This window comes from Pipistrellus kuhlii, unplaced genomic scaffold (genome assembly GCF_014108245.1).
Source record: "Pipistrellus kuhlii isolate mPipKuh1 unplaced genomic scaffold, mPipKuh1.p scaffold_m20_p_4, whole genome shotgun sequence".
Classification (NCBI taxonomy): Eukaryota; Metazoa; Chordata; class Mammalia; order Chiroptera; family Vespertilionidae; genus Pipistrellus; species Pipistrellus kuhlii.
Window position 1 is genome coordinate 40,581,663 of NW_023425540.1, and position 22,305 is coordinate 40,603,967.

A 22,305-nucleotide genomic window follows, 5' to 3' on the forward strand; every position below is an offset into this window, starting at 1 on the left:
CCTATTCACGAATTATTGGTTGATTTTTCTACTTCTCCATCGTGTCAAAATCCAGGATAGCTCTGGACTTGTCTAATGCTTCCATCTCGTCCATGTGACTGACCTAGAATCAAACATAACCTTTTTGTTTTGTTATTGTATGAGCTCGTGTAGATGTGAAAAGCAAAACTTTAGGTAAAGGCCTGAATGTCGTTGAATGGGATATCAAATCTGGAAATTATGTGATTTCCTGCCTGTAGATTCTCAGATTTTTATACATGGTGTGAGTTGAGAGTCCAAATTCATTATTTTGTATGTATATGTCCACTTATCCCAGCACCATCTATTGAAAAGATTATTTATTTCCCATTTAATGGCCACCCCCTTGAAAATCAAATGATCATAAATATATGGCTTTATTTCTGAACTCTCCATTCCATTCTATTGATCTCTATGTCAGTACCTCATTGTCTTAATTACTATTGCTTTGTAGTATATTTTGAAATTGAAAAATGTGAGACCACCAATTGTGTTCTTTTCTTTTAAAAATTGTTTTAGCCATTCCTGGTCCCTTTAGTTCCCATATTAATTTTAGGATCAGTTTGTCAATTTCCATAAAGAAGCCAGCTGTGATTCTAATAGGGATTGCATTGAATTTCTAGGTCCATTTGAGATGTATTGCCATCTCACCAATATTAATTCTTTAGATTCATGAACATGTTTTCCTATATTTATTAGATCTTCTTTAATTTATTTCAATTATGTTTTTAGCTTTCAGAGTGTAAATTTTGCAATATTTTTATTAAATTTAGTCCTAAAAATTTTAGCTTTTTGATGCAAATGTAAATGAATTTTTCTTCATTTCTTTTTCTGTTTGTTGCAAGTATAGAAATACAATTGATTTTTATATATTGATATTGTATCTGGTATCTTGTAACCTTGCTGAATTTATTAGTTCTAATAGTTCTTTAATGGAATCCTTAGAATTTTCTATAATAGTTTTTTTCCCATTTTATAATGTTACATTTAAAAAAGTATAAATGCTTGACAAACTCCTTAAAGCATATGATAGTCATTTGCTTTAAGGTTTTGATGTCAAGGTCTCCTGGAGTTCTGAATTCAAAGAGCTTCTTTGAAAATACAGTGGCTATTTACCTCTCAACTATGAAACTTAAAAACAAAACAAAACACATAACACACACAAACACACACACAAAACAAACAAACAAACAAACAAACAAACAAAAAACCAAGGCTGATCCTCCTGTGTTGGCCTGCAGCTATACTGTGCCTGTCAGACCAAATAACATGTTCAATCTGTCATATATTTTGAAGACTCAGACACCCAGACATTTTTTTAGAACTTCTTTCTCACCTTAATTAAAATCTTAACTGCTCTGTCAATGGGAAAGAATGAGATAACATCCTGGAAAACATACAAATACAGGTATGTTTAAAATTTAGTGGGGCTTTCCTGTGTCTTTCAGCCCTTCAAATCGACACACATGAGCTCTTGTGTAGTAGCACATTGACAAATACCTGAATCCCTTTCCCCCATGAATGTTATCTGATGCAGATAATGTTAACTGGCTACCAAGGTTGACTAATGACAATTCTCCAATAATTAATTAGAGGTTACAAATTTCAGAACCCAAAGTCTACTCTTTAAGCCACATTATGTTTCTGCTTCAGCCTAAAGCAAAGGAGAAGCTGAAAAGGTGCTGGCCTACCTTCCTAGTCTCATTGCCCCTCAAATCAAAAACATCACCAGCCCAACACTAGAAATGGAGGGAACTCGGAGGTTTTCTTGTGACTGTTAACAAAAGGTTGGTGTTCTCTGTGAAAGTGAGAAGATCAAATCTGAGGGGGATTGACATGCTCTTGAATCATCTACAAATATTGGCCCTTGAAAGGTTCTATAGTGTGTGTGTTAGGTGTTCACCAAACATGTATAGCGGATGGGTTTCATGATCCAGAGGATAATGAGCATTAGCGTTCATTGCTTTGATCTGTGTATGTTGACTCAGGCAAAAACGAGACAGAGAGAAAGAAAGAGGAAGAAAAGAAAAGGAAACCTCCTTTGAAAAAAACTTAAAAGTCCAGAACTTCAAAGCAAATAATAATTATGTTGAATTGTTTTTATCATTGAGGTACTTGCCATATACTGTAAGTGGTTTTACTGCATGGCATTTAGAAGCTCATTGCATGTGACTACTTGCAGCTCACCCCATATGCACTTTTGTATACATTCACTACTTACATACCCTTTTGATCCAAATAGCAAGGAAATGTACAAACCTTGAACTTCCTTATATTGGAAAAAAAAAAATCAGGGATTTCTGTTCTCAGATGGACAAAGGGACTCATGATTAGTTTATAAAAACTAAGTCTCAGACCAGATAATTCAGGCAAGAAGGCGTATGAGCCCAGATAAACAGAAGAAGCATAAACATTTATCACACTACCTAGCAAATATATCCAGCTGGAAGACTGGTGAGGTCTCAGCTTGGACTGCCATAGAAAGCAGCCTCTCAGCTTCAGGCCAGGAAAGAATTGAGTATTATCTGTCTGCTAATGCCAACTCCCCCTTTCACCTTGTGAGTGACCACAAGGGATTGTCAGCAGAGGAGAGAGGCTATCTCACTTTTGCTAAAACCTGGCCTGTTTTACTCCTGGGTATAAACTCATACTTTTGAACAGTGTGTGCCACTTTTTATGTTTTGATTTGTTTGTTATCACTGCTTGCCCTTTCAGTATGTGTAATTTTTGAGTTGGCCAGGAAACAGCTTTTCATGTAGCAATCAGAAGTGCTGAAAAAGAATATGCGTGGTCAAATTTCTAGGGGGTCTTAGAGCAGTTAGTTGTCAAATTAAAGTGTGTCTTTTTTCCCCCCCTAACATTTAATGATTCTGATGATGCTAATTCCTATGATTAAGATGAATTGAGTTTGTGGGAGTCAACAGATATTAATGTCTCAGCAGCAATGTCTTCCAGTTTCTCCCAGGATATCCCTGGAAAGTTGAAATAAGGGGAGTAATTCAGAGTCACAGTATTTTATTAGAAAATGTGGAAAAGTATGGGTTAAGAATACTGCACATATGTTTTATATGAAATATGCAAATTGTCTGTGTGTGAAAGCTTCTGTTCTACATTATACTTTATGTATATTAATATGAATGCATATGTTTACACCTGGATGAATTCTTACTTACAAAATATATTTTTTGTATTTCTTTTCTGACATTTTATTTGCTCTCTGTATCCAGAGGAAAATGAAATATTATCTCATAGGTAGACAACGTTTAGAGATATGTTCCAAATCTGTACTCCAGTTACAGATTTTGTAAAAGTGTTCTATAGGTGTTAGCTGCTTTGATGAGGTCGCTTCTGGAACTTAATGGTGGGTTCAACTTATGAAAGTGTTGCTTCCTTTCAAAAGGCAATTATCTAGTAAATCCAAAATAACATGAAATTGTTTAGTTATAAGTATTCAGGTGTAGACACAGAACACAGCCTTGTCTTGTGCTAATAAAGCAGGATTTTCTTTCACAGAAAGTCCCCCCTTCTCGCTCTGCAGGTGGTACTGGGATAAAAACTCAGAGGGAACGTTTATTGCCTACATCAGAGGCAAAAAGGTGCCTTTAAGATACCCTTAGGGTAGGAATTTACACAACATGGCCAATTAAGTCATGCTGGAGAGAAATTAAGCAAAGGTGGTGAGTTGCTTTACTTGCCTCTCAGATGTTTGCTTTCTCTTTCTCTTATTCATTGGTCTCTGAATTGGCTTTGCCTCTGGACCTTAGATTTTTATTTCTTCATGCATCCTCTTGTGCTCATTCATTTTTGGGCCAAGACAGGAGTTACTTTATTGTTACGGACCCAGACTTAATATCTGTCTAATTCCATTTCACTGTGCTGTAGTTTAGAACATATAATTTGAGCTGTATATAATTTCTGACTATGGACTTAAACACTGAAAGTAGATGAATAAAATTTTTGAAAATCTTAATATTTTGACTGTATAAAAGCAGTCAGTATTAGCCCACAACCTGCATTTTTTTTTTTTGTGTGTGTGTGTGTGTGTGTGTGTGTGTGTGTGTGATTTGGTATGGAAAGATGTGCCAATGGTTTATTATAGAGGAGAAAGTCTAATGCTTTTATTGGTTGTATCTTGTTTTGATTTTTGCAGAAAGATCTTCTTTTTAGAAAATGAGTTTCTTCTGTGTTTGGCTTTAAAGCTGTCTTAGAGGCTTCATCACCACTCCGCCCCAGTGCCTTGCCCCCACCCCCAGCTTTGCTCACTTGCAGTCTTTGAAGCAACCCTGGGAGGCAATGGACTTAATATGCCCTTCGCTTTGTACTCCCCTCAGTTTCTTTGTTTCCTGCTTTGATTGTGTGTGGTTACCTGATCCACTTACTCTGCTCCCATCTTGAGCAGGTTGACAGATAGGCAACCAGATTTATAACTAAGTTATAGTTATGGATCAATTGAGGTTCCTCTTCATGGAAACACATATGTTTCTAGAGCAATGTTTTTCAACTACTGCATGAGACAGATCATGGACTATTGAGTAGTATTCTGTGAAAAAAAGAATTACCTGGTCAAATGGCATGGGTCTCCCAATTAATACTGTAGCATTTTAAATGAAACCTGTCAAATGACTTGTATTTGTTTTTCTAAATGCAATTGTGCATGGCACTTTTCATTTTGGAATACCTAGTTACAGGTCAAAGCTCACCAGTTTTCTGTGGAAGACATTTTTGGAAGTTATGTTCTTAGAATTTAAACTGTAGGTTAACAATATTCCCGATCTACATCTTCAGCAACAAGTTTTTAATAGATTATTTCTGACTTAAACAGCAGGTCATCTACATTTGCATTATGTTAGATAAAAATCATGCAACGTCAAAGGGTTATCTAAGCAAATTCAGGCATCTAATGAATAAAATCACACACAAAAAACTTGACAGAAAGTTATAGATGACTTAGAAATCCAGAACTCTTAGTAATATAAATTAGTTCAGTTACTGCTATCTGTGCATTATCCATTGATTTACTTGAGTGTGTGTTTGTGTGTGTGTGTGTGTGTGTGTGTGGTTTAAGTTTTAGAATGAAACTGATGCCAAGAGGGTCTGGCATATTTTAGAAAAGCACAAAATGTCCTGGCCTTAATAGTTTGGACACTTGGATTTATCACTTTGAATATTGATTTAGTATTAATCATAAGAATATCAAGTTATAGCAAGATAATTCTATAATGTGGATACCTCACTATATCATTGGTTTTTTTAAGTGGGCAAGGTAATGTTCTTGTTAAGCAATTATGATTTAGGAGTCTTAGATATTTATTTTTTTGGAGTTGAGTTAAAGGAAATGTTTTTTTTTAATATTATTTTGAAATGAAACTACCATTAGGGCATATATTAATTCTCACCTTAAAGTAAACTCAGTGCCAGTTAAACCTTCCTCTTTTTTTGTGTGAGATACATGAAACCCAATGGCAATGTATCTTTCAATATATATTTTTAAAATTTCATTTTTAAAGGTTGAAAAATAAAAATAAAAAAAGTGGCTGTAAGGAATAACAAAATTCAATTAAATGCATACAATTTTTATTTTATGGGTATTGGATAGGTAGATGGAAATTGTATCCTCAAAAAAAAAAGAATTATATAATTATTATTTTGACATAAAGTCAGATTTAACAAGAGTTTCTATATAGTTTCATTAAGTAGACTTTTATGAAATAATAATAATAATAATAATAATAATAATAAGAGAATTCTCCTTTTAACCTGCCATCCCCTTCTGAAACCTTTCTTTCCTTTCATACCCCAAACACTGATGCTGTTTGAGACGGGGAAACCAGTTACCCCTGAGATCATGCCGTCATTCTTCTTCATTAGCCCTTTGGTCTGGCCACCTTTGGAGAAGTTGATTTCCCCTAACAGATCGACTAACATAGCTGTTTGGAGAAACAGTTTGACTCAATTAATTATATTTGGTGGCCCTGCTCTGGTTGGCTGACCACTCCTGTTACCTAAGAGGAACAGTAGTCTGGCCTCAGAGTAGAAGCCCCTGGCCCTGCAGGAAACGAAGGCAGCACAAATGATACGCCAGCTGTAATAACAGAGCCAGGCATCCCACCTCGGAGGGAAGTGGGCTGGCACGCTGCCCTCTTTCACACTTGCATTCCTTTCAGGCTTACTGCAAGTGTAATGCAAAGTGAACCAGGTTGCTCAGGGCAGCTCAGACCAGCCTCTCCGTCTGCCTTCCCCCCTGTAGCTCTGAGCCAAACCCATAGGTGAGATCAATCACCTGCCCAGACAGCAGCTCCCCGCAGCCCTGCCGCAGGATTAGCCTTAGTTAATGTGCTGCTTGGGAAGGAGAGGAGAGAAAGAGCACCTTGTTCCTTAACGAGAACTTGAAATGGCACTTATTTAACAAATAGGCGGAATGCGTACTCTGTAACTGGCATTGTGACCCTTATGCTCTTAAACCTTACTAAGGAGAGTGATATTGAAGGAAGGCAGGGGGAACTTATATTCTTATACTGTTTTTTTAATTTATTGATTGATAAAATATATTTTTATTGATTTCAGAGAGGAAGGGAGAGGGAGAGAGAGGTAGAAACATCAATGATGAGAGAGAATCATTGGTTGGCTGCCTCCTGCATTCTCCTTCACCCCCTTATCCCCCACCCTTTCTGTGATGGAGCCTACAACCCTGGCATATGCCCTGACCAGGAATTGAACTGCGACCTCCTGGTTAATAGGTCAATGCTCAATCACTGAGACAGCAAGCTGGGCTAGTGTATTTTTGAATTTGCTAGACTAGATCATTAAGGACAAACATAATCACCTCCCACCTTATTTTTTTCAGTCCGCTAGAAGTCATTTTTCTTTCTCTTCTTCAAATAGCTCTTATTTGGATTTGGCCGAATTTCATCAGTAGCAATTTTAGATTTATAGTGAGAAAAGCTGATATGTGTGATTTGGCTATTTTTCCTACGACTGATTTTTCTTGTTTTATAAAGCTGTCACACAGAGAGAGCGATGGCTCTATGCATTTTAAACAACTGCTTGTTATAGCTAAGTTCAGGGCTCTCACAATATGGATCTTCAGGTGAAGAAGATCCAAATTGTGAGAGCCCTGAAGTCCCTGTTGTCTAATATCTCCTGGGCTCAGCACACGGCCTCAGTGAGATGGAAACAGGATCCACAGCTGCGACAATGATGGGCTATCAATATTTTAGCTCCTTCTCCCTTTCATTTTATGTTCTCCCTCCTGCCTGCTGTATTTGCTTAGCTGTTCTCTAATCCTGCCTCTGTCTTTTAAAAGGCCACTTGTGGTCAAGCCTGGAAAGCATCGTTTCATTTGAATTGAATTGATTCCAGCCAATTGGTTTGTTAGTTTATCCAAGGAAAATGTCAATATAAGAAACTGGCATTTCTAGAGTATTTTACTAATGCACGTAAAATGACAATGAACATATTCCCCACTAATTGGGCCCGGGGATGAACAAAGTAAATGTTCATTCTTTCGTTGTTAGTCAGTAAGCAGATAGAAGAGTCTCTCAAATCTCGTGAGAGCCCCTGCTAGCTAGAACGTGTGGGGTCTTTGTGAGAACCGGAGAAAGGAGTTCTCTGGGCAGACAGATTGCAAGGTATCTGCCCTGCGCAGAGCAGGTTGGAAAAAAGATTCCCCTTCCTCCTGGGGGGCCTTTCGTGCCTTTGGGTGGCTGAGTGGGAGCTAATGGTCCCCATTTGGTCTTGGTTCTGACCATGTGCAGCAATGACCCCCATGCCAAACCCTGAAGTCCTGTGCCTGGGACAGGAGGGCAGGCAAGGGCACTCCCCTCTGCTTCTTTCCCTTCCTGACTTCAAACCCTAGAGGTTTTCTTATTTTGTTAGTTGATTGGGTGGGAGTTAATCCGCTTTGATGGTAGTGGCACATGAGAAGGAGGGTCAGAGAATGACTGATTTTAGGGTAAACGAAGTGAAACAGCCTCAGTGACAGTTCAATACAGCGTTCCCCGCCCAGCGTGCAGTGTTAGTAAGTACATCACTGGCTGTTTCCTTAAAGAGGAAACTCGTTTCCTAGACAACACTCCAAAGGTCCACTTGGAAAGGTTTGTCCATCTTCATGATCATGACATTGTTATCAAATAACTGCTTCTGCATGCCCATAGGCCAAAAGTTTCATATGTACACTTTCCTATCCAGTCATTGGATACGAAAGTGTACATATGAAACTTTTCCCTTATGTGCTATGCTATTTCTTATCATGCGTGAATGGTAACAAAATTAAATAACCGTTATGTCTGCTGCTTTAAAGTGTCAGAAGCTGGTACCATGCCATAGGAAAGTATTACATGTTTCCCTTCCCTCCCCACACCCCTGCCATTACTTTAAACCAGTGGTTGGCAAACCGCGGCTCTCGAGCCACATGGGGCTCTTTGGCTCCTTGAGTGTGACTCTTTCACAAAATACCACGGCCTGGGCAAGTCTATTTTGAAGAAGTGACGTTAGAAGAAGTTTAAGTTTAAAAAATGTGGCTCTCAAAAGAAATTTCAATTGTTGTACTGTTGATATTCGGCTCTGTTGACTAATGAGTTTGCCGACTACTGCCCTAGACTGTAAAGGAATGAATAATGAAACTTAGGGCTTTTTCTCCTCTTCTCATTTCAGGTGATGTGTTCCACATCACGGCTCCCAATAAGTTCTCCTATAAGGAGGCCGAGGAAGAGTGTGAAAACCAGGATGCCCGGCTGGCGACAGTGGGGGAGCTCCACGCGGCGTGGAGGAATGGCTTTGACCAGTGCGATTACGGGTGGCTGATGGATGCCAGCGTTCGCCACCCTGTGACTGTGGCCAAGGCCCAGTGTGGAGGTGGTTTACTTGGGGTGAGAACCCTGTATCGTTTTGAGAACCAGACAGGCTTCCCTTCCCCTGATAGCAGATTTGATGCCTACTGCTTTAAACGTAAGTGTTTGATACCTTTTTAAAAGTTACAGACTTTAAAAACATACTTCGAAGGCATGCATTGATGTTCACCTAGCCAATGGGATGGATCCCATATCTTGCAGTGTGTGCATGAAATGGAAGCAGTACAGTAATGCTCAAAAGCATAGCATGCAAATGGAACAGCACTGACAGGGTTAAAACATCGGGGAGTTAGACAAATGATTTTTTAAAGGGGATGAAGAAATGTCAAGTTAAGGTCTTAATGGTGCCCCATTGCACCACAGAACACATGTATGAGTCATTATTTTATATTAATTTCAGTCCTTAAATGCAATTAGATAATTGGTGCTATAATGCTGAGGCCAACTGTGGCTGAGTTGAGACCTTGAGTCTGTTTATTTTGTCTTTGTTTGGTATGTCTTTCTTTGAAATGGTGGAGAACTGAAATTTCAGTAATTGCAGGTGAGTACTTGGAACTGATGTAGATAATCATAGCATTCAATTAATGTCTGAAAATGAACCATGCTATAAATTAAAATCTTCTTTTATCCCATTTTGTTTCAAGTAAGGGAAATGTGTCTTATAATAATTCTCTAGAATCGTATTGACATACAATATATGGTTTTTGCTATCTTCATTAGGTTTGCTACTTAAATTGGTGTTAAATAACAATTTTCAATATTCATGATATATTTATTTAAAAATTTCAAGTGATCTTAAATGATTTTATCAATAGTAGTTTCATGATATAATATCATACTTGTAGAATGTTTAATTAAACCAGGAAGTAATCCAGAATCTGGTAGTATTTACTGTCAGGTCTACTAGTATATTGTGACAGCTAAACAAAGATCTCCCAAAAATTTGGGTGACCTTGAATTAAGCTATGTTATATTGAAATAGAGTGAAAAATTTTTTTACCAAGCTTTTAATACATCTTGTTATAGCAATATGTAACTGAAATGAGTAGAAAATAGCTAATGTAATTGGTTTCTAAAGTGAAATACACAGGCATTCTTCATCAATCAAAAAGATAGCTGGGATCTGAGTAGTTGGCAGAATAGATATTGGTACAATTGAAAGGTGTGATTTCACACATTACTGCCTCCCACTATGAGGCCTCTGCTTGGATCTCCTCAACTTTCTGAGTGGTAAAGCCACATGTTGTGTATTAGCACAGTACAAATGGGCAATGAAAAGCCACTGAACATACTAGCTTTGGTTTCTAAACCCTGAAACGAAAGGAAAGTCTTTCTTGCTAATTTTTGGGAAAACAAACAATGATGACAAAACCTATTCCTAAAAGTAGAAAGATAAACATTCTTTTAAGTCACATTCTCATAACAGTGATTTTCAAGTAGTTCCGGCTCAATGATCAGTTTTACATTGTGACTGACATTATTAAGGAACAAAATTGGATTGGTGTGTGTTGGGATAGAGGGGTTAGAGAGGTTAAATCAGGGAAAGAGTAGAATTCTTCAACTTCACTACATTCCTTGATTACAAATATTTCTTGTGGCACTAGAAAACTTTTAAACATTTTTTTCTCCAAGAGGTAAATTTAAACCAAAGCCTGTCTGTACCTACGAATAATCCATCCTGATATGTTTTAAATTATTTGTTTAAATGAGGAATTCACACGAATGTATGAAATAACAAGCTAATTGGATTCAAATAGAAACACCACCTACTAAAACTCTACATGAAAATATTTTAAAAAATTGGAAAGTTTAGGTCTATTGTTTTCTCTCTAATTCAATTGAATATATATAACTTGGGAATATATAACTTGCAAATATTGCAAATATAATGGTTCAAATTTTGGGTTTTGTCCAACCTAAGCTAAAGGCTAGGTTCTTCTTTATTTCTTACCTACCTTTAAGACCCTATCATATTCAAAATTTATTCAGTGCATAAAAATCTTAGAATGTTATCATGACATAAAAACCTTTCTTAAAGCACATGAAATACCAACAGCTTTACCAAATTGCTAATATATTTTTCAAAAATTCTTTTAATATACACGGTATAGCAGAAGTAGGTTTACAGTTGTGAGTACTTAAAATATTATTATTTATTAATTAATAATTAATAATTATTGTATTATTATTTATTGATTATTATATTATTTTCCGTATGAACAGCTATAAACCTACTTTTGCCCCACCCTGTATAGAGATGTGTACACACACCCACCCACCCACACACACACACACACATTAATCTTAAAAATATTCTCAAATAACTTGACTGTCATTCACTTTTCACACATAGTTGAGTAGTGGCTAAATTCTGTAGGGTAAATTTTGTAGGCATTGTGGCTCTAGTGACAGTTCCAAAAGTGATTTCAAAGATGTACAGTTGGTTGGTTGGTAGAGGAATGTAGAAATATCACCATATTTTTTGTTTACTTTTACCAAATGTAGGAAGTGTTTTTTTTTTAGCTATTTCCTGGTGAATGAACAGTACCCAACCTTACTTTGCTATAATTTCCTTTTCCTTTAAAAATAATTGATTAGAACATTAATAATGGCTGGTGATAAATATAGTTAGAATCTATTCTTGTCAAATAAATTTTAAATACAAGTAAATTTATGTTGTAAAAATAAAGTTTTCCTTTGTTTTCCCCTGTAATAATTAAACTAAACTGTGCACTTTTGATCTTTCTCTGACCTCAGAGTTCAGTGAGTTCCGTGAAAGTTAGAGGGTTATACAGGGCTTTGAAAGCTCACCCAATACATCCCCAAACTTAAATGAATCAAAAGCATTCAAGACTCATGATAATCTCTCATTTGATGTTATTAATGCTCTCTAGACAGGTAGTTGAACATGTTTCCTAGAAAACCCATTCTAATATCTTATTACCGTCACCCAGATAGTTTTTCTAATTATATAAATCCATTGGATTAGAATTAGAGCCCATTTTTCCTTTTTAAATTGGAGACCAAAACCTAAATAACAGCTGTTTCTCTTATTGAACATAGTTCAATTGTCCCTCAGTTTCTTCCTTAACTGAAATAATTTCCTTGTTTTGAAATTTCAGTGTCTGAGCCTTTAATCATCTATCTGATCTTGCTTTGAGCCCTCCTTATTTATTTATTTATTTATTTTTTTATAGCCATCTGTTTGATTAACTATGGAACTTAAATTAGTGGCCTAAAGAAGGCTAGATAAGTACCCATCACTTCATATGCTATTTCTTCCATATTTGTTTACTTTTATTTTTATAAATCCTCACCCAAGGATATTTTTTTTTCATTGATCGTTTTAGAGAGAATGGAGGGGTAGGGAGGAGTGGGAGAGAGAGAGAAAAACAGCAATGTGAGAGAGACATAGATTGGTCGCCTCCCACATGTGCACAGACTGGGGATTTAGGATTGAGCCTGCAACCGAGGTATGTGCTCTTGACCAGTATCAAACCTAACTCTTTGGTCCACTGGCCGACACTCCAGCCAGGCCCAATATTTATTTACTTTTAAATTTGGCCTGCCCTTCTAACCTTTGGTCAGCTTATTTTTTGTGTGACCTAGATCATAATGAGTATAGGCACCAAAACGTATTCTTCCCTTATTGATATGTTTAACATGTTTTCTGTTTATTGAATTTAAACATGTTAGCATTCACTCACTTATAAAGCTTTTTAAAAAGTTTTGCATTTTAATCTCATTGTTTCCACCTTTACTTTCCCCCCCAACTGTTACATAGAATCAACTCACTGAGAATCTACTTTATTTGTGATTCCAATGTTTAAATAGTTATTTCTGTATAAAACATTTAATCTAGAAGAACTAATTTGAAGCTAGTCTTTTCCTTATAATGTAGGCTAATGGGTATGAGTTAAATTGACTATCACACTGGTAATAGGGTTCTTATATTTTATTAGAAAAATCTGCCAGATGTCTCCCCACAGAGGCATGGAGAAGAGAGTCCATAGAACATAAAATGCCGTCAGGACAGTGATGTGAAACGTCTGTGTGGTAGACAGCTGCAAGGTTGGAAAGGAGCTTTTGTGGGAAGAGAAGCATGCTGGTTTCTGTTGGCTCCCCTGGCAATGAAGCCGAGGGGACGCTGGTAGTTTTCCAAGACGTAAACGTCTCCATATGAGTGCTTCTGGAATGACACTGAAAGGATAGCCCAGAGCTGTGTTCTCACCTTCATAATGATCGCCATTCATACAGTGACACTTTCAACCTTCTTCAAAGATATTTGCATTTTTAAAAAGAGATTTTTTTGGGGGGTGGGGCAAGTGGTTGAAACAAATGGCCCAGAAGAGGAGCTATGCTGAGTTATGATGGGAACCGGCTGTTACACTGATGAAAAATCTACCCAACCCCAAAAAGGAAGTCTGAGGTTTTCCATTCCAAGTAGTATAATTAATTAAGATAATTATAAGCAGACATTTTAACAGGGCTCTAAAATTATTGAAAACCTTTTTCTTTTTAAAAATCACATAAATCCTGGCTTTGTAGGGGAGATTCTCTCAGACTCTCTTCACTGTGTTCCAGACTTAAATGAAGCCAACACCAAATGGTATCGTCCTAATTGACAATGACATAGCTAATTTTTTAAATGAGTCCTTCATTTTCAAACACTGCCAAAGTGTTTTTCATAGCATTGTAGAAGTTGCTAGAACAGAGCTAGGGTTGGAACCTAAGGAGACCAGATTCACAGGCTCTGTTTGGCCCTAATGCAGTTATCACCTCTTGTAAAAGTAATCTCATCAGCCATGAAATACTCAGAGGAAAAAGCAAAATTTCCTTTTTCTGTTGTTAATAATATGATTAATTTTTTTCTAATATGCAGTGTAGTATAAGTGTTTTTATTATGTTTCCATGGTAACTTTCTTTGAATGTACATTTTACTATTTTCCCAAAGAATGTGGTTATAAGACAAAAATGATATTTAGCAGTTAAATGAGGTAACAGTGATGGAATTTCAGAGGCTACAGAGAATTGAATCAAAAGAAAAATAGTCAACCACGCTTTGGCTCCTTAAGTCGCTCATGTCAATCAAAATAGATTAAAGCTTCTTCTAATAAATGAATTTAGAAAGAGCTAATCTTTAAAAAAAAAAAAAAAGGAAAGGAGAAAAAGGATATTTCATATATTTTGCAGAGTTCAATTCTGTTTTTAAAGTTAGTTTTGTTTTACTATAGGAGGATACAGACTTTAAAGATTGTTTAAATGCACTGTAATATAGTCACCAAGTTTTTATTATGAAGTTGATTAATCTGGGCTATTATAGCTGAAGTTCGATTTAAACAAAAAGACATCATTTTATCATGAAATTTTAAAAATAGAATACTTTTTAGAGCAGTTTTAGGTTCACAGCAAAATTGAGTAGGCAATGCAGTGATTTCCCATCTACCCCCGCCCCCACAGGCACACCTCCCCCGTTATTAGCATTCCCCTTATGTTTGTTACAGTTGCAGACCCACATGTCACATCATAATCACTCACAGTATATAGCTTATATTAAAGCTTACTTTCTGTGCTGTACATTTTATATTTTGGGCACATATATAATGACATGTATTTACCATTCTAGTATTAGAACAATTGCACTGATTTAATATCATTACATTTTGACAGACTAGATGGAGCCCAAAGATATACAATTTCATTTTCCAAGGACTCCTGTTTTAGGATTAAGAGTAAGGCACAAGATATTATAAATACTACAGATATTACAACTCTTATCAGGGGGAACAGGCATTACCCATACAACTAGCTTTAAGTTGTACAAAATATAGCAAACCAATGACTAAGGTTTCCTCAGAACAGTTCTTTCTGAGTATAGTGGCAACTAATTTTTGACTTTTGAAAGTCTGACTTTGAACTAACAAACAGCACACAAATAACCCAGAATCTAATCTTTCTTTTTTTTTAATCAAATATATTTGATCAATTTCAGAGAAGAAGGGAGAGAGGGAGAGATAGAAATATCAATGATGAGAGAAAATCTTTGATTGGCTGCCTCCTGCATGCCCCCTACTGGGGATCGAGTCCACAACCCCGGCATGCGACCTTGACTTGAATTAAACCTGCAGGCTGACACGACACCCTATCCACTGAGCCATACCTGCTAATGCAACTCAGAATCTTTCTGTATTAAGCTGCTGCTTTCCCTCTATGTTAAGAAGGAATCCTGTCTCCAACACTGTCGCTGTTACTCACAATTTAAATGTCTTTAAGCAGGCCAAGCCACTCTCTGTAAATCTGGATGCTTTCTAACTTAGCGTTTTCTGATGACATGTTACTTTTTATTGCCCGAGCCTATTCTTTCTGATGCTCAGAGTTGTTTCCAGTGATTTGTAATTACAGACCTAAAATATAACATGTGGGTACTTTACTTCCTGTTCTACATTTGTGTTTCATGCCAAAGTAACCCTGGAACTAAGACCAGGGTTTAAATGTTACAAGCACATTGTGTAGAACATTAGAACAAAATGTAGAAATACAACAAACGCCAAGTAGCCTCTGCCAAAAACATTTTATTGTTTATTAGAACGAGGCTCTGCTAGAGTTGAAAGGAGGAGGAAGACAAATGTCCAACACCTGGAATCAAGGGAAGAGTGGTTTTAAGAGTTTAATATCCTGTTTTTATGAAACTCGTCCGCATTATGGACAATGTGATAGTTTATGTGTAACTTGGGGACATTTGATGTGACTTTTGGTTGTTTTGCAATCTGAGGCACTCCCTCTCTCCTGAGTCACTGTGCAGCCGGAGAAGAAGAGAGAAACCTGGAGGCTGGGTATAGAAGCTTCCAGAAGAGTAACATTAAGTTCTCCTACTAAGCTTCAAGTTGCTGCTGTAGTTTTTGATAAATCATCTATCTACTACTTCCAAACTCTGCATTCATGTATTTTTTTTTTTGGACATCTCTGTATTTTAAAACCAGATAGCACTCATTTTTCTTTAACCAAGAACCATTCACCCTCTGGGTAAAAGCAGTGATAACCCTTACACTCTAAAACAATTGGTGACTATTAAATGTTCAGTTGCCTTTGGGTTCATTTAAGTATAGTTTTTAGATTCCCCTCCACCACAGAACACATTTGGGTCACCCCAAAATACACAGCAGCATTTAACAAACACTGGAGTGCAACTTTTTATTAGTGCCTTGTCTAATCAACTCTTTGAAATTATTTTCTAGCCAAACAGAATATATCAGAAACTACAACCATCGATATGAATATCCTTACAGAAACTGCATCACACAGTTTATCCAAAGAACTGCAAACAGTACCTGACAGAACTACACCAATCACCCCCTTACCCACTGACTTACCTGTCATTACAGCTAAGTTCCCTGCTGTGGGAAACATAGCCAGTTTTGAGCAGAAATCCACTGCTCAGTCTCCAGTGGTCACACACAGATTAGCCACTGATCCACCCACACCTCCTGGGAGAACCATATCTGAAATTAAGGAAGAAGTGCCCCAGAGTACAACTGCCACCTCCCGTCATGCTACTGATTCATGGAATGATATCATGGAATATATGCCAACACAAGAATCAGTTACACAAATTGAACAAATAGAAGTGGGTCCCTTGGTAACTGCTATGGAAATCTCAAAGCACATTCCTTCCACAGGATTCTCTGTAACTGAAACACCTTTTGTATCTACAATGGAACCCAAAACTGAAAAGAAAAGAGTAAGCACTGCTTCTGAATTAGTGACCACAACCCGCTATTTCACCTTGGGAGAAGCTGGTGATGGTGGTGAAGACAGAACATCTACAGTTAGATCTGGCCATAGCACCTTGGTCTTCAGCCAAATACCTGAAGTCATTACAGTGTCAAAGACTTCAGAAGACACCACCCCCAGTCAACTAATACCAGCATTGAGAACAGGTACTTATACCAATGATGAAATACAGGAAAAGGTCACCATCGACCCATTTATAGGAAAAATAGAGGAAGAAGACTTCTCTGAAATGACGTTCTCTACAGCTTCCTCAGAGCCTTTGGTAGAAACGACCAAATCCTTTGATTCACCAACACTGACAACAGCAAAGCTAAGCGTTGTGCCAACAGGGGCAAGAGATGTGGAGGAAGACTTTACAAGAACGCCAATTGGATTAGAAACAAATGGCTATCAAGACACTACACAGTATGATGAGGGGATGACAAAAGTGCATTCAACCCACAGCACTTCAAGTGTGGAGGTAGTCACTGTATCAAAATGGTCATGGGATGAAGATAATATAACCTCAGAGTCGTTAGAGTCCACAGAACATGCACATTCTCCAAAATTGCCCCCGGCCTTACTCACCACTATAGGAGTGAGTAGAAAGGATAAAGAAACCCCAGGTTTTACTAAGGATGAAGGAGATGAGTTTAATCTTGTCCCAGATAGTACTCAAATGCCATTAGAGAAGTTTACTGAAGAAGAATCCACAGACCGTGGGAAATTCACAATTAGATTTCAGCCAACTACATCAACTGGCATTACAGAAAAGTCTACAGCTGAAGAAAGAGTTCCCCCTGTCACAAGCATGGAAGATCGAGCTGCTCATGCAACTGTAGAAGGAAGTGCTTTGGCTAAAGCAGAAGATATGGATGTCTCTGAGCCTGTGTCTACTGCCCCTCAGTTTGCACACACTTCAGATATGGAAGGATCAACATTCGTTCATTATAGTAGCACCCAGGAGTCTACTTATGTGAGCACTTCCCATACTGTTCTTCTTTCTGTAAGTCCCAAGGCAGAATGGGGAGTGTTGGTACCTTCTGTGCCCTCAGAAGGTGAAGTTCTAGGTGAGCCCTCTCAAGACATCCGTGCCATTGATCAGACTCACCTGGAAGCAACAATTTCTCCTAAAACTATAAGAACGACAACAGAAATTGCACAGAGAACCACTCGGGAAGAATTTCCTTGGGAAGATCAGACTTCAGAAAAACCAGTCCCTGCCCTTGGTTCTGCAGCTGGCACAGCCAAGGAGGCAGCACCGCCTTTGGATAAACACGAAAGTGACGGGTCAGCATACACTGCTGCTGAAGACCGATGGGTGACGAGTTCTGAGAGAGTCCCAATTTTAGAAACAACTCCAATTGGGAAAGTTGAGTACACTCTGTCTTATCTACCTGGTGCTGACACTGAGCACAAAGCGAAAACAGATGAAGTGGTAAGGCTAACACCAAGCATGGGGCCAACAGTATTTTTAAGTCCTGGGGTTGAACAAAAATATGAAACAGAAGAAGAAGCCACTACTGAGGAAAGAGATTATATTGAGTTAGGTTCAGAATTATTCGAGAAGCCCAAAGTCACAGCACTCCCAGAATTTTCAACAATTAAAGCCACAGTTCCAAGTGAGATGACTACTGCCTTCAGCTCAGTAGACAGACTTCACACAACTTCAGCAGTGAAGCCCTCTTCAGCACCCACTGAGGAACCGCCCCTCATCGACAGAGAACCCGGTGCAGAGACAACCGGTGGCATGGTAATCCTTGCAGAATCAACAGCACGTGTTCCTACCACTACCCTTGAGGATAAGGAAACAGAAACCGATATCGATAGAGAGTATTTCACAACGTCAAGTCCTCCTTCTGTCACACAGCCAGCGAGGCCACCCACTGTGGAAGGCAAAGAGGCCTTGGGTCCTCAGGCACTTTCCACTCCAGAACCCCCAACGGGGACAAAATTCCACTCTGACATAAATATTTACATTATTGAGGTCAGAGAAAACAAGACAGGTAAGTCTTTGCTTTTTAGACATACCAGTCAAGGCAATCAGCATTTTATCTTGAAAATGTATTTTGGGGGGAAAAACAGTCAACTTACCAAATGCTGCCATTAGAAGATAACTGGAGTGTGAAAAAGTTCTGTGTTTTAGCTTCACATGTTTGTACAAGCATTGGAAGAATATGTTAAAGAGTTTGGAAGAATGTTAGATACAATTGTATTTTAAAGGTTATAAGAAGCCCTGCTTTGTCATCTAATATAACCAAATCATTCCGTGACATCACTTCAGAACATGCAGAACAAAGTGTGTTAATTTCAGTGTCTTTCCATGCATTACCACTCAATGTAGTACTAGACTGTGTTAACATTCCATTGGTCTTTAACTATATTAACCTTCAGTACTTACATTGTGGACAGCTAAAACCCTTTTTGCATTCTAGGCCTGACAAAAAGACACCTAAAGGTTTGCTATGGGTTTTCTTTGTTTTATGACTTGAGGGGTGAGTAAAAGTCTGCTGCTTAAATGTTATTTCATGCAAGTTCCAAATGTCTTTAAGTTATTGTCCTTGGGCATTTTAATGAGGCTTTAAATATTTAGAACAAATACAATCTGGCTCAGTTGTAGGAATTGCTATAACTCATTGTATCAAATATTATTTCAGAAGGTGGCTATGGCAGTGTTATCTCTGTTTCCTAAAACCAGGTTATTGTTTTATTATTTTATGATTTAATTGTTTCATCTGTAGGAATGCCTTATTTATTTCTCTGGGAAAATGTTTAAAAGCTGTTTGTTTGTTTTTTACATTGATTAATACTTGCAATTTTCATTATCAAACATAGGTGCTCCTTTTTAAAAACCATATCATCTTTTAATTTTGGTAAGCTGATTTTAGACTACTACACAGTTCAATAGATCAAGTTTGTCTCTTTCTAAGTTAGGAGTCAAGATCCTTGATTTTAGTCAAGTTACTATATTCTAGTGCTAATATGTGAATGAAATGAATAGCTACTTGTTTTTCTTTGACATGGCCCTGGGAAGTCAGACTAGAAGAATGTGGTGTGTTCTCTTACTCTTGAGAGAGTCCCCTCAAGGTGTTATTTTTTCTTAAGAGTGAGTCTATCTTCATTAGATGGCACTTTTGGGGAACAAACAGGTCGCTCTGTGGTCACATCAGCTCTGTAGATGGAGATTTTACAGGTCTACCGTCTTCACAGCTCTGCTGTCCAGAATTCTCTCAGTGTGCAAACTCTTGCCGGGACAGTAAATAGGAGAGAAGGGAATACATTCCCAGAGTTTTGAAGTTAATCTTCACTTTCTAATACAGTTGAAAGAGGCCAGGATTGGAGCATTATCTGCCTAGTGACAATGCTGTTTCTTGGAGGTCGTAGCTTTTTCCCACATGCCTTTCCTGCCTCTGGGAACTGGAGTTGGAGAGCGAAGAGGAGATGCCAAGTAGAGGGAAGGAGGATTGCTGTTAGCAGCTTGGAAAGCTGAAAAGAAGGTATGAATAGAAAGGGAAGAGAAATGAAAAGGAGCTACTGCCAGCACTTAGTGAATGACTGACTACACAGCAGTTTTTCCAAATTTATATTTCTTTTTTGTTAGTGGAGATTATTAAATTGAATCAAATCATCTAGAAAACAGTAAAGAATGTTCTACATTTAAAAAGTCTTCTAAATGGGAAACTGTTAAAGTTAGAGTGATCATATTACAAAAATGGAAAAGTGAAACCCTATCTCCCTGGAAGAATTGGCAGTTGCAAAAAAAAAAAAAAAATCTAAGTCTATAAACAGTTACTCGAAATGGAGGGTCTAGTAACCTCACCAGCAGCCATTTATACAAAGGTGCATATTTATATTTGACTAGTGAACTTAATTTAGCTGAGTCTGGGAGACATGACTCGATGTTCCTTTTCTTTCTTCCACGTTTAAAGCATAGGACCAAGATTTGTCTTAAAATTAATTTTTGTTCAGCACTGAGAATAAATGGTCAGGAAACTCTGGGGAAAGAGATGCGGTGGCTACCTTCATCAGGACAGGATTTCAGGGTCAGCGTGGATGGGCGGGTGCGTGGGGTAAGCCTACATCTACCTAGTTTGCTCCCTCCCTCTCTCTTCCTCCCTCTCCCCCCCTTTATTATTTTTGTAGAGTTTATATATGCCATTCTCTTTATGACTAAAAGCATTATTTATGGCCTTATTAAGACAATGAGGTTAGCTCAGATACAACTGCTTACTTTTATTTGTTTCCTATGAGAAACTTAATTTTTCAAGCATTTTGAACTTTGGCAAGGGAAAGCCCTAAAGCAGATGTTAAATTAATGAGTTCTAAGGCAGGTGTACGTTAACAAAGAAAAAAAATACATTCGCGCCTAAAAAAAGCAACCCTTTTTTATGTATCAAGGCACCTTTTTCCAGACTGGAAAATCCTTGGTCTATGTATGAACTTGTATAAATCTATTCACAAACATAGACTCAATCTCTATGTATACTGTATATCCAAGTAAGCAAAAATACCACCCATGCTACACTCAACCAAGACATTCATAATTTTTCTCTGCACTCAGCAAATCTTATAAATCTTTATATATATTTTTTACTACTATGAAACAAAACATGCTACTCAGGACATGTTTATGTTATATTTGTTCAAATGGATCTTAATGGCAACGTAGGGTGCTGTTGCCAGAGGGCAGCTAGAGTTAGCAGTTAAAAAATCTGAAGGAACTTTTCAGCTCATAAAAGTTTTATGAGCTGAAAAATGCTATGGGGTGTATTTAACAGTGGTTTGGGGGATACTGAAAACATGACTCCTGTCTATTTCAGGAGTAATTTGCACACCTGCATTTTGAAAAATGATTAAAAGGTTTTCTTTGTGAACATGTATGAAGTTTATGGGGTTTAATGGTGTAGGAAGAGTTCCTTCAATTCTGGGCTTTTATTTATTTTTTAAAGAATGCTTTCCCCCCCTAAATCATATGAAATGTCACAAGTTGGTGTAACAACTGTGAATGTTTTTTAAAGCAATGATATACTGGTATCTTTAAATCAAAAATACCTTGGACATATGCAAACATGATTATGCAGATGCTCACAGTGATAGCCTTAAACTAGGTGGCTTATTAGTGTTTTGTTTTGTTTTTAAACAAGTGCATATAAACTACATACTATTTGTCAGGCCAGCTTGATCTTATTTGTCTTGCCATATGGTTTTTTTCTTCTCATTTTATCATTTATATAATTCTAAATCTGAGTGTAAGGCAAGTGTAAAGCCAGTATGAAACTAAAATGATATAGATATCAAGATATATAAAATGATTAATGTAATGATGTCAAAAATCAATGAGATATTAAGTAAGATAATTTTGCCACTAAATCAGAACTTTCTTTGCTCGGTTTCCCTGTTGAAAGTCATGCTTACCTATTGCTTATCTTGCTCAGAAGTGACTCCCATGAGAACGCTGTTGCAAGCACAGTGACTGGCACAAGAGAACCACGTGGCACAAATCAGCCACCTCTCCGCTGTAGGAATTACTTTTGCTAAACTTCTAAATATAGGAAAATGTAGACTGTCTTGTACTAAATAGATAAAAAGCCAGTTAAAACTCAATATGCTTTATACCTCGGGGAGCCAACTGTAATTAAACGGCAGTATCTGCTCGACTGCAGGAGCT

At 37.5% G+C, this 22,305-nt stretch overlaps 1 protein-coding gene across 4 annotated transcripts in view; it reads left to right on the plus strand.

Moving 5' to 3' along the window:
- VCAN (versican) overlaps nucleotides 1-22,305 on the plus strand; it is a 102,794-nt gene that overhangs the window by 27,801 nt on the left and 52,688 nt on the right. For 2 of the 4 annotated variants that reach the window (XM_045571695.1, XM_036409531.2), the window contains exons 6-7: nucleotides 8,671-8,964; nucleotides 16,103-18,643. In XM_045571695.1, coding sequence (XP_045427651.1) covers nucleotides 8,671-8,964; nucleotides 16,103-18,643 — 2,835 coding nt within the window. The remainder of the gene's footprint in view (nucleotides 1-8,670; nucleotides 8,965-16,102; nucleotides 18,644-22,305) is intronic. The other 2 variants (XM_036409533.2, XM_036409534.2) reach the window with 1 other exon arrangement.